This window comes from Peromyscus eremicus, chromosome 8a (assembly GCF_949786415.1).
Source record: "Peromyscus eremicus chromosome 8a, PerEre_H2_v1, whole genome shotgun sequence".
Classification (NCBI taxonomy): Eukaryota; Metazoa; Chordata; class Mammalia; order Rodentia; family Cricetidae; genus Peromyscus; species Peromyscus eremicus.
This window is the reverse complement of record NC_081423.1, coordinates 82,195,250-82,207,809: the sequence shown is the minus strand read 5'-3', so window position 1 is coordinate 82,207,809 and position 12,560 is coordinate 82,195,250. Positions and strand designations below refer to the sequence as shown.

Here is a 12,560-nt window from a genome sequence, read left to right as displayed (position 1 = left end):
AAATGAATTTCTTATGTCCTGTTGTTTCTCTTCTTTCTAATAAACTATTTTACACATGAGAATTCGTTGGTACTGTCCTCTGTGTCTTCCATTGTACTCAATAACTGAGGACTGAGGTCTGACTGATTAAGGAGTAATTTCTGTTCTGGCAAAAGACCTGAGTTTAGCTCCCAGGCCCCATGTTGAACAGTGTACAACCACCAGCAACTCCAGCTCCAGGAACTGCCTGGCCTGCTTTGGCCTCTGCAGCCAACTGCACTCTCTCCACACATACACACAGATACACAAGCATGCATAGTATTTAAAATAAAAATAAATCCTTAAAATGTAATTGAGGGGACTGGAGAAATCTCTCAGTGGTTAAAGAACACATGTTGCTCTCCCAGAGGACCAGAGTTTAGTTCCTAGCACACACACTGGATGGTTCACAACTACTTGTAACCCTAGCTCCAGAGGATCTGATACCTCTGACCTCCATGGGTACTTATACTCACAAGTATGTACCCACACGGAGATACATAAAGTTAAAATGAAAATAAATCTTCACAAAATAAGTGAAGATTCACTTTTTATATAAAAACAATGGAAAATTAAACCATAATTAAATCATTTTTAAATGCTATATGTGATATAGGCATGAAAATGATATGCGTGTGTTTGTGTTCATGTGTTTGGGAGTTTGAGTGTAATTGGTCCTCATAATCTCATAGGGAATGGCACTATTAGGAGGTGTGGCTTGTTGGAGTGCATATGGCCTTGTTGGAGAAAGTGCGTCACTGTGAGAGCAGGCTTTGAGGTTTCCTATGCTCAAGATACCACCCAGTGTCTCAGTCAAGTTCCTGTTGTCTGCAAGATGTAGGACTCTCAGTTATTACTCCAGCACCATGTCTGCCTGAATGCCATCATGCTCCCTGTCATGATGATAATCGATTGAACCTCTAAAACCCCAATTAAATGTTTCCTTTAAATAAGAGCTGCTGTGGTCATGATGTCTCTTCACAGCAATTAAAAAAAAAAAAAAAAAAAAAAACCTAAGTAAGACACAGTTCTACAGCCAAGTAATATGAAACTCCTACAGGGGAAAAAAGCCTCCAGTCTATTAAATCATGATAAAATAACGACATATTGGGTGAGAAAACAGATGGCCAATAGTATTTCTCGAGATGGTTTCCAGTTTGCTAGGAGCTCCCTGACCCGAGACAAACGAATGTCTTAGTTTTGTTTGGATCCTGACATTACAACCATCTGAAGTTGGATTTGAAACCCACATTAACGTTTGGATCCCTGTGTAAACACAGGGTTTACTCTTTTTCCATTAACTTTCACAAAACCAAGCTCTTCCTAACACTTTGGGTTTTGTTTTATCTTTTGGATCACAATAAATACAAACTAACAGGAGACAGACAGTGTGAACTTCTATGCAGAAATCTGGCAGTCCCTGTTTAATAACTGATAATTCTTGACTATCTGGAATGAGAGGAAGCAAGAAGAGAAGACGTTATTTATACAAACGAGGCCATCACTTCCTAAATGCACTGTCTAAGCACCATAGAGGAGGTCACTGAGGCAGCTGATTCTCAACTTCATTAGATTATCTGCCGTTAACAGTAACTCTACCCTCTTTCTTCTTCCACCCAAAGACTTGACAGGTGTCTGTGGGGTTCTCTCTGCTAAGTAGGGCTGGCACCTAAATTACAGGACACCTTGTTAAATTTTAACTTCAAATAATCAACAAAGACTTTTTTTGTTTGGTTGGTTTTTGTTGTTATTGGTGGTTTGTTTGTTTTTTAAGTGTGTGTGTTGGGGGGGATGTTTTCTTTTCTTTTCTTTTCTTTTTTCCAAGACAGGGTTTCTCTGTGTAACAGCCCTGGCTGTCCTAGAACTCGCTCTGTAGACCAGACTGGCCTCTAACATATCTGGTCACCTACCTGTGACCAGAAGCCATTCCCAGTTTTAAATCATCCAGACCAGGAAATAAACTCCGATTACTGTACTTGATGAGAGCTGATGGCTGCCTGCTATGCACCACAGTTGAGTGTAACTAACTCAGTCATGGCAATAATCAACTAATTTAGTATGCCTGTCAGTATGCAAAGATGGGAAGATAGTGGTGTCCAAGAATACAGACCAGGACTGGTTATATTTTGAGTTTTAATAAAATTTGGAATCATAAATTTCAAGATTAATAGATAAAACTAAGCTGATGTGGACAGTGTAAAGTCAACTTATTTATGTTAAGCTGTAGGATGATTCCATTCATTTGTAAGCATCTGTTTTTAAAACATAAACTAACCACTGAGACATATCTGACTACGTATCCAGACTCTTAGTTAATATTTATCAGTTATTAAAATACCTGTTACAATCCATGGAACAGATCAAGCATTCAATAAACGGCAACTTAAAGTTCTCATGTGGGAGGCAGGAAAACAGCAGCTGGAACATAACAACAGTAAATGAAGTACATTCGAGAAGGTAGCTATGGTAACTATGGCAAACTGTTCTTAGAGTAGATGCTTTTAATAAAAACCTACTACAAAAGAAAATGGGATTCCCTACAGTCCTATGATGTGAATCATCAATTCGAATGACTAAGAAAGACTAACAAAATGTCCACAGAAAAGCTGGTCAAAATTAAAAAGGTTATTTGTAAACAAACGGGGAACTAGTTTTCTTTTACCAGATCATAAAGTAGTACCAAGGAACCAAGAGGAAACCATTGCACAAAGAAAAACAGACATAATGAATTTGAGAACACTCACAGCTACATTTCCATGATATCTTTTATGTGAGATAGAGCTAATTTCCTCATGATACCAACAAAGATCCCCACCGGAGAAGAATGATTTCAGCATAAATGACATTTAAAGAACATTTAAGTCAGGTTTTTGTTTGTTTGGTTGGCTGGTTTTGGTTTTTCGAGATAGGGTTTCTCTATGTAGTTTTGGTGCCTGTCCTGGATTTCACTCTGTAGACCAGAGTGGCCTCGAACTCACAGAGATTCGCCTGGCTCTGCCTCCCGAGTGCTGGGATTAAAGGCGTGCGCCACGGCCGGCGGCCGAATCAGGTTGTTTTTATCTTTTAACGCTTATCTCGCGCGTGCATGCCTGTGTGTGTGTGTGCGCGTGCGTGCGCCCTTGTCAGAGGATGTGTGGAGGTCAGAAGATAACTGTGCTAGTTGGGTCACTGTTTTCACCATGTGGTTCCTGGGACTGGAACTCTGGTCCTCTGGCTTTGAGGCCATCTGCTGAGCCAGCTTGCTAGCTCTTGCATTCGGTTTTGAAAGCCGTTTGTCGTCATTTCCCACCATTCGCTAAATCAGACTAAAATCAGGGAAATAAGGGTGCCGACAAGAGCTTGTCCTTTGATGACCTCCAGAGAGAGCCTTCTGGGCTTGGTCCTCACCCAGATGTTATCTGTTTCTGTGGTCAAAAGTTTCCCCACTCCACCGATGGGATCAGTTAGCAATCTCACATAAGCATAAAAGGAACCATCCTACTGATTTTGATAAAAATCATGGTTTACAGAACAGTAAGCATAGACCCCAGGGCAGAGTCTATTTACGTCAATAAAGAGTGAGGGGATTCAGAGCTCAGACCTCACACTGCAACCTCACTGTGTGACCTCAGTAAACCCCACAACAGTAGAGGAAGGAAGAGACAGACCTATAGAAGTTCCACAATCCTTTCCTGGATTCTACAGATGCGATGACTAATCCTAAACAAATCCCAGAGATAAAAATCGCGAAGAATCTTGGAAGCAGATTTTATGATCAAGGTGGAAGTTGAGTTCAGGACAAGCAGGGCATTCCAGGTCAGTCAGGAAACAACAGCCAGCACTGACTGGAAAGCCAGGATCCTCAGCAAGAGACAGTGACCAAACCAGTGTGACAGGCTGGAAATGCCCATGTGGGCCTTCATCACATGTAAAACCACACACCTGCCAGAGGTGCATGCTGGGAGTTCTCTGGGGAGCAGATGAGGATTGGTCTGTTTACAGTGGTGCTATTAATCTACTGCTATCATGTGTGTGCTAATAAGGTAAGTCACTGCTTGGGTGGTAACCCAGGGAGTCTTTGAAGGCAAGATGATGCCGTCAGAGCCAAGGAGAGAATGGTTAGATCATATCTGATTTAGAAAACAAATTCTTTTCTCTTTGATGACTTACAAATATTCCAAATTCATCATAATTGACTCCAGAGTTTAGACTCAGTAAGAATAAACCACAAAAGAAAATAAAGAAATATTTGTGATGTATATGCATGCTATGTATGGAGGGGGAAAAGATACCAGTAGTCAATGCTAACTCTTCCCTTAATTAGCCAGAGGATTTACAAGAATGATCATGTGCCTGGGGGTCATCAGCACTGGCCAGGTATATAAAGGGACCCGACCCAGAAGAGACATCACACCTGAGAACACCCAACTCCTCTCCACTTCTCAGCCCCACTCCAGCCCAGACACCCACCATGACCGGCTCCTGCTGTGGATCCTTCTCCTCCCAGAGCTGTGGAGGCTGCTGCCAGCCCTGCTGCTGCCAGCCCTGCTGCTGCAGAGACCCCTGCTGCTGCCGCCCAGTGTCCTGCCAGACCACAGTGTGCCGCCCTGTGACCTGCGTGCCCCACTGCACCAGGCCCATCTGCGAGCCCTGCCGCCGCCCCATCTGCTGTGACCCCTGCAGCCTGCAGCAGGGCTGCTGTCGCCCCATCACCTGCTGCCCCACCTCTTGCACAGCTGTGGTCTGCAGACCCTGCTGCTGGGCCTCCACCTGCTGCCAGCCCATCTCTGTGCAGGCTCCCTGCTGCAGGCCCCCCTGCTGCCAGCCTGCCCCCTGCCGCACCACCTGCAGGACCTCCCCCTGCAACACCTGCTGCTGAGCTCCTGGCATCCCCACTAAGGATGTGTCATCACCTACACACCTATTTGGGTTTCTGATCAAAATGAAAGAAAATATTTTTCCCCAAAGGTGACAACAATTTAACATCCTGCAACCTGGATACAATGTGAAATAAGGACACTGTCATTCTTGTCCTATGCCAAATTGGCAGACATCTGTCCCAGTAGGTGTCATTGTGGATGGTAAATCACCTTCAGAGGTCCCCAGAATGGACTCGACAAAGCCCTTGTCGGGTGGACCCATCTTAAGCCTTTATGCTTCAGGCAGTCCAAATCCTCAATAATGTCTTTGCCATGTGTTGCTCACTATTTCAATAAAATGATTTTCTTGGCCTATCAAATGCCACACTCCTGATTCATTCATTAGTGTATGTGACTAGAGTGTACAGATGAACAGAAGTCTAGACTGCACTAGGAAACCAAAGTTCTGTCATTTCTCTCAAATATTCTTTCATCTCCTTTCAAGTACTTAGCTCTGACTCATTTCTGATCATCGTCTCATTCTCTCCTGTGGACGTGTCTTAAACCGCATACCACAAAAAAACACACATGCACATGTACACATCCACTTGCATAACATCAGGCTACAATAGGTACCCCAGCGTGTTCCTGGAGCATCCTTAGCTACCTCCCTCTGCACAAAGCACCACATTGAGGTTATCTAGTCTCTGCTTTTGAGGAGGAGATGGTCGTTTATTGGCCTTACCTGAAGAGATAGAGCTCAGTGCCTAGTACAAGGCTGGTGCTTGATTTCCATTTGTTAAACGAAATTAAGCTGCAAAGGAATTGTCTTTACAAGAATTAAAAATAAGGAGGTATTCACTTAAAGAAAAGACAAAATCTTCATAGATCACTTAACTGCTCTAACTTTTAGTTTCTGTTATCATTTGCTTCATGCTGCTGTGGTAAATAGTATGACCAAAAGCAGCTTGGGGAAGAAAGGGCGTGTTTCATTTTACAGGTGACAGTCCATCACGAGGAGCCAGGGCAGGTGCTCCAGGCATGAACTGGAGCACAGGAGCACTGCTTGCTGGCGTGCTCCCTCTGGCTTCCACAGCTGCCTTACTTACACAGCCCAGGCCCACCTACCTAGGGATGACACTGTGAAATGGGAGATTTAGCAATTCTCAGCATAGATCTCCGGAAAAGCTGAATGACTTCTACCACTCACACATTAAGTGCCCAGTGCCATTATTTGGACCAGTTAGACTCTGTCTTAAAATAACAACAAACAAACAAAAACATGCTCACTGGTTCAAATCAAATCATTGAGGGTCAGAGAGAATTCAGGGGGAGATTTTACTCACATGTTTCAATTTTTTCTGAGATACTTCATATCCACCAGAGAAATGCATTTTCTAATTGGTGTCAGCATACTTTGGTATCAGATTAATACAGTCTCAGAATGAAAAGAAATCTTTAAAACTTATTACAGTTTTTTATTTATTTAATTGGTTTATTTTACATCATGACCACAGTTTCCCCTCCCTCCTCTCCTCCAGTTCCATCCCCTCAGCTCCCCTCTGCACCTCCCCCCACATCCACTCCTCCTCTGTTTCTGTTGAGAAAGGGGCAGGCCTCCATGGATATTGACAAAACAAGGTATATCCAGTTGTGGTAGGGCTAAGCCCCTCCCTTTATATTAGGGCTGGACAAGGCAATCCAGTATGAGAAATAGGTTTCCAAGAGCCAGCCAAAGTGTTAGGGACAGCCCCTGCTCCCATTGCTAGGAGTTCCACAAGTAGACCAAGCTACACAACTGTCACACATATGTAGAGGGCCTAGGTCGGTCCTATGAAGACTCCCTGGTTGTTGGTTCAGACCCTGTGAGTTCCTATGAGCCAGGTTAGTTGTTTCTGAGGGTTTTCTTGCAGTGTCCTTGACACCTCTGGCTCCTACAATCCTTCCTCCCTCTCTTCAACATGGTTCCCTGAGCTTAGCCTAATGTTTGGCTGTGGGTCTCTGCATCTGTTTCCACCAGCTACTGGATGAAGGCTCTCATGACAATTGGGGTAGTCACCAATCTGTCACAGGAGATTGCCAGTTCGAGCTGCGAATCCACTCTTGCTAGGAGTCTTAGTTTTAAAACCAATAGAAATGAGCTCCAGACTCCAGGTCTTCCGAGGAGAGTTTAATAACAAGAGACAAGAACAGTAGGTGATAAGTGTATCTGAAAGTCTTTCTCTCATACTTACCCATTCAAGGGGATTTTAAATCTAAAAGCGTCAAGAGATTCCAAGATATTTGGTTTAATCTTCCTGACTTTAGACAGGAACTTAAGAGAGATTAGATAGATATATGATAGATTGTTTACACATACTTCTATAACGTAATATATATATATATATATATATATATATATATATATATATATATATATATATATATATATATTAGTTACAGAAATAAATTCAAAATTTCCACCAGTCCCCTGACCTTTGTTTTTCTGTATTTCTAATTTGGCTATTTTCTCATTTTGGTTAATTATTTGCATCTCTCTGTCTTCTGTGCTTGCACAGATATTATAATAGAGCAGTCATGAAGAACTCCAGATACTGAAGACTCCATTTCACAGATGAGGAAACTGGGCCTATGGGAATGTCATCTGCCCTGAGATAATACTTCCCTTTTCCCTCCACCCTCCTCATCCTCATTTCTGGCTCCTACAACTGGAGTGTACTTTAAGAGTGCTACCAATAAATAATTCTCTATAAAAATGTATTTTTCCAGAATTTTATACATCTTCTGACACCTAGTTTCCCCCAAACTAGTTTCTAACAAAACACAATCATAAAGCTATCAAGATGAGGACATGGCCTACTGGACCAACAGTCACCCTTGCTACATTCTTTTCCAATCCAACCACAAAAGTCTCACAACTAATTACCATTATGCTTAAAATGCATGTGTTCCCACTGGTGATTATGCTCTTGCAGAATGCTTGGAACTGGAATAATATGACTTGAAAAGCTCATGCCATCAAGTCGGGGACACTCGCCTTTCACCAAGCCTGTCTTTGAACGTGGGTCAGCAAGAGCACCCCCCGAGCAGAGCAGCAAAGAGAGTGGGAAGGTCATCTTAGGATTTGATGGGTGGTGGCATTCTGGTAACATCTCAAGAAATGAAATCTAGATAAACTGAACAGGACTGTTTACAAAAGAACCAACATCAGCATGGGCTGTCAAACAGACCCCTCTTCCGCAGGAAATGACATGGTGAATATAGAGGGCAATATTGTGACTTTATATCTCCTACCTGAAATTTAGGATCTTCTGTTAGTTACTTCTTGCTGTGACAATATTCCTGACTATGGCAAATTGAGGGAGAGAGGGTTTATTTTGGTGCACAATTCCAAGTTATAGTGCATCATTGTGGGGAAGTCAAGGTGGCAGGGAGTTGAAGCAATCGTTCATATTACATCCGTAGTCAAGAGCAGAGAGCGACGGGTTAGCGCATGCTGGGTGGTACTCAGCTGACTCTGTATTTTTTCTTCACTGAAGGGACCAGCCCGTGAAATGATGCTGCCCACATTCAGGGTCAGTCTTCCCACCTCAGTCAACCCAATTATGAAACAGCTCATAGGCATAGCCACAGGCTGACCTAATCTAGACAACTCCTCATTGTGACTCCCTTCCCAGTTGACTCTGCAATGTGACTAGTTGACAAACAAGACTAACAGTCACACACACTCAGAGGCAAATTTGATCCCAAAGTCCTCAGCAATCCTTTCCCCGTGCTATTATTCACCTGTCTCTCTACCCTTCATTTATCTTCCATATCCCCTCATTGCGGTGGTGAAGCACAAAGTTCTCTATCCAGTAACCGGCTCACCAAGTCTCCTTCTATTTTGTGATAATCCTATCCCATATTTTATAAGCAATCAAAATTCTCAGCCAACAAACCCCAGTGCTGACTACAGAAAGATGTTTGATTCCTTCACACATATTTCCAATGGATTTTATTTCTTTTCTTTATTTTGTGTGCAGGTGCACACCCATGTCTGTGGGTACAGGTGTGTTCTGGTGTATGTGTGAAGGTCAGAGGACAACCTGTAGGAATCTGTTTTCTCTCTCCTCTATGTGGGTCCTGTGGGACTGAACTCTGGTTGTCAGGCTTGGCAGCAGGAGCATTTGCCCAGGGAGCTATCCATCTCACCAGCCCTACAATAGATTTTAAAGAATTTAAATGGCAGTGTTTGTCTCATAGTTAGTAAGCAAGAAATACAGCAGTCAAGAAAGAGATTCAAAAGACAGACTGAGCAAAATCTTCACTTGGTTTTATCTTATTGACCTTTGAAAAGTTTTTCACCTTTAATTACTTTTAGTTTTATCTTGTCTCCCTACAAATTATGATTACTATGTGGTAAGGAATTTGGGGGCTTAGTTTTCCTTCTCCTTCCCCCTCATTGTCCTGTTCACATAGTAAGTGTCTCATGGGAGGTTGTGAGTTACAGGACAATTCAGGTTCCTTTATTAAGGTCACTCTAATGCTTTGGTGATTATCTCTCCATAAGCAAGGCAATTAGCTCTTTTTCAGAAGCCTTGGGCCATATTTCCCATAACAGGAGAGACACACAGCTATTTCATGAGCCATCGTGGCTCCTCAGGAATTGTTACTTTGTCTGAACGTCAATCAGAAACCAGGCTTGTGACTCATGTGCATCATAGCCTCACATCTCTTCAGAGACTGTGAACAAGGGGAAAGTGACATCAGTAATGTGCACTTCAGACTTTCAGTCTGTCACATGGTCTAGCCTGGGAGGATTGAGTGACAGGTGAGCAATAGTTCTGATGATACAAACTATCAGGTATTCATTCCAAGGGAAATAGTAGAAGGGTGGAAAGAAAAGCATCCTTGCAGATACTGGAGTTGTTGCCTGGCAACTGAATCCAGGCTTCTCTTTCCATTGGGTAACCACAATTCCAGGAAATGACTTTGTGTCCTTAGGATCATCAGCACTGGCCAGGTATATAAAGGGACCCGACCCAGAAGAGACATCACACCTGAGAACACCCATCCGCTCTCCACTTCTCAGCCCCACTCCAGCCCAGACACCCACTATGACCGGCTCCTGCTGTGGATCCTTCTCCTCCCAGAGCTGTGGAGGCTGCTGCCAGCCCTGCTGCTTCCAGCCCTGCTGCTGCAGAGACCCCTGCTGCTGCCGCCCAGTGTCCTGCCAGACCACAGTGTGCCGCCCTGTGACCTGCGTGCCCCACTGCACCAGGCCCATCTGCGAGCCCTGCCGCCGCCCCATCTGCTGTGACCCCTGCAGCCTGCAGCAGGGCTGCTGTCGCCCCATCACCTGCTGCCCCACCTCTTGCACAGCTGTGGTCTGCAGACCCTGCTGCTGGGCCTCCACCTGCTGCCAGCCCATCTCTGTGCAGGCTCCCTGCTGCAGGCCCCCCTGCTGCCAGCCTGCCCCCTGCCGCACCACCTGCAGGACCTCCCCCTGCAACACCTGCTGCTGAGCCACCTAATATACAACTTTGCCTTATGAACAGAACTCTTCCTACTCTTCCTGGAGCAGATGAAAGTGCGACCTTTGCAAACCACCTGTTCTTCCTCAACTCACTCAGCTATAAAGGCCTATCAAATTTCCCACACAGATGCAGCTGGTCATCTGCGTAGCTCTAGACGATTCCTAGCTCTCATCAGCTGAATTCTAGGCTTCAGAAACATGTAAACAAAGATGAAGTTCTTTCATGAAGCATGATCCCATTGCGTCACTGTAATTTTCTATTTCAGGCTTCAGATGGGATATATTTTCAGCATGATATTTTCAGGCTGTGGGTTTGCATGATAAAAACAATAAAAATTTATCTCTGATAAAGCACATATGCTTTTTGCATTCTTCCTTGATATTCATAACCTCATTTACAGAATAAATTGCAGTGTTCAGAATGAGATGAATCAAGGGAAAATGTTTTCTTTCTTTCTCTCTTTCTTTCTCTCTTTCTCTCTCTCTCTCTCTCTCTCTCTCTCTCTCTCTCTCTCTCTTTCTTTCTTTCTTTCTTTTTTTTTGAGACAGGGTTTCTCTGTGTAGCTTTGCACATGTCCTGGAACTCACTCTGTAGCCCAGGCTGGCCTCGAACTCACAGGGATCTGCCTGGCTCTGCCTCCTGAGTGCTGGGATTAAAGGCGTGCACCACCACTGCCCAGCTGGGAAAATGTTTCTAAAGGCTGTATTTTGAACTTTCCCCACATGAGTATTTGAGGTACATCATCTGTAATTTTAAAAAGAATTCAAATATTTCAGATAATTTTGCTGATGAGATTTCATATTTAAAGACACAGACTTTTGTGGTGATAGGACAAAAACGTTGAGGCAGATCTTTGATTGTGAATTTGACCCATGAGTGGTCCATACACATGAGAAAAGGAAGAAACCCCAAGTTACAGCCCCGTTTGCTTCCCGACATAGAAAACTATGCAATGATCCTACCAGCTAGTCCCCAGGAACACCCTCACCACTGAATTCCTCTGTATTTACTGACCAGCCACTCTCTCATCCCCCCAACCAGTACCACTATGGCAGTTAGGTTCCCAATGAGGCTGTTGACGAGAAAATCAAAAAGTACAGCCTTGGTTAGATAAGATGACATACAGTGTCATTAAAACAGTGTCACTGTGGGTGACATGATGTTTACATTAATCCTTGTAAGATGGCTTCACTGTTGTTAGAATCTTGTTAGGACAGTTAGGAAGACTAACTACTGTTTTTTGTTTGTTTTGTTTTGCTTATTGCTTTTGTTTTCTTGAATAAAACCTTCTACCACGTATGTCATTTTAGAGAAAGGACAGACACAAACAAGTCACAAAACAAGGGCTCAAAATCGTGCTATCAACTTTTTGAGTCCCGGGAGTCTAATCTACGTGAGTCTTTTGGATTGCTGCTTATACACTTAACCGTTTGTATGCACTGATTGATGAGACAGGGCAAGTGAGGGAGCTTTGTGAGAGGAGGGACTGAGCTGGTTTTGGTCAAGACTGAATTATGATTCATCTGCACAACATTTGGCACGTAGACTACAACATAATGATGTTGGGAATAAACACTAAGGAGGTGAGGACACATCATCTTCCCAGCACATTTGTCTCATTTTTGATACATGCATTTTTTTAAAAATAACACTGAACTGATTCATCACACGGTACCTCAACAGGAAGTCATGTGTACAGGGTGTTCTGTGGCTAGGGACTTCAGGGACCATTTGATAGCAATACATCTTTAGTATGTGTACAATGGAGTTTCTCATGATTAGGGAGGGCAGTTGTTTCCCATCAGACCTTTGGTTTACAAATCCCATTGTTTTGCTTTTGCAGTTCTGCGGATAGAGTCTTATGAACACTAAGAAAGCTCTCTATGGCTGAGCTATAGCCCTTGCCCTCTATGAGTCCAATTTCTTTCTGTGTGCCTTTGCTCGCCATTTCAAAAGAAAAAAGTATAACGACCTCTGCTTTACTCCTCTCAGCATTTTTCTTAGACATCTAGAAACCTTTTCACATGACTTCGTTTTCTCAGATAGATAACATTTTATTTGCTTCCAAACACATTAATATGATTGTTGGCATTTGTTTGTTTCCATGGTAACCCTACGCTCTGGTCAGCTACAGTGGTTGCTATAGTGCTAGGTAACCCTATAACGAACTATGCAAGACTTATGA

The 12,560-nt window shown here is 43.4% G+C and overlaps 2 protein-coding genes across 2 annotated transcripts; both read left to right on the top strand.

Annotated features, from left to right (window-relative positions):
* The first annotated feature begins 4,468 nt into the window (after nt 1–4,468).
* Nucleotides 4,469–4,876, top strand: LOC131916387 (keratin-associated protein 2-1). Its single transcript, XM_059269703.1, has one exon. The coding sequence runs from the start codon at nt 4,469–4,471 to the stop codon at nt 4,874–4,876; it is 408 nt and encodes a 135-aa protein (XP_059125686.1).
* Nucleotides 4,877–9,955: 5,079 nt separating this feature from the next.
* LOC131916386 (keratin-associated protein 2-1-like) lies at nt 9,956–10,363 on the top strand. Its single transcript, XM_059269701.1, has one exon. It carries the CDS (start codon nt 9,956–9,958, stop codon nt 10,361–10,363), a length of 408 nt encoding a protein of 135 aa, XP_059125684.1.
* The last annotated feature ends 2,197 nt before the right edge of the window (nt 10,364–12,560 follow it).

What these genes read in the sequence shown, in the direction of transcription:
- LOC131916387 (XM_059269703.1), top strand. Translation starts at nt 4,469, where the DNA reads ATGACCGGCTCCTGCTGTGGATCCTTCTCCTCCCAGAGCTGTGGAGGC.
- LOC131916386 (XM_059269701.1), top strand. Translation starts at nt 9,956, where the DNA reads ATGACCGGCTCCTGCTGTGGATCCTTCTCCTCCCAGAGCTGTGGAGGC.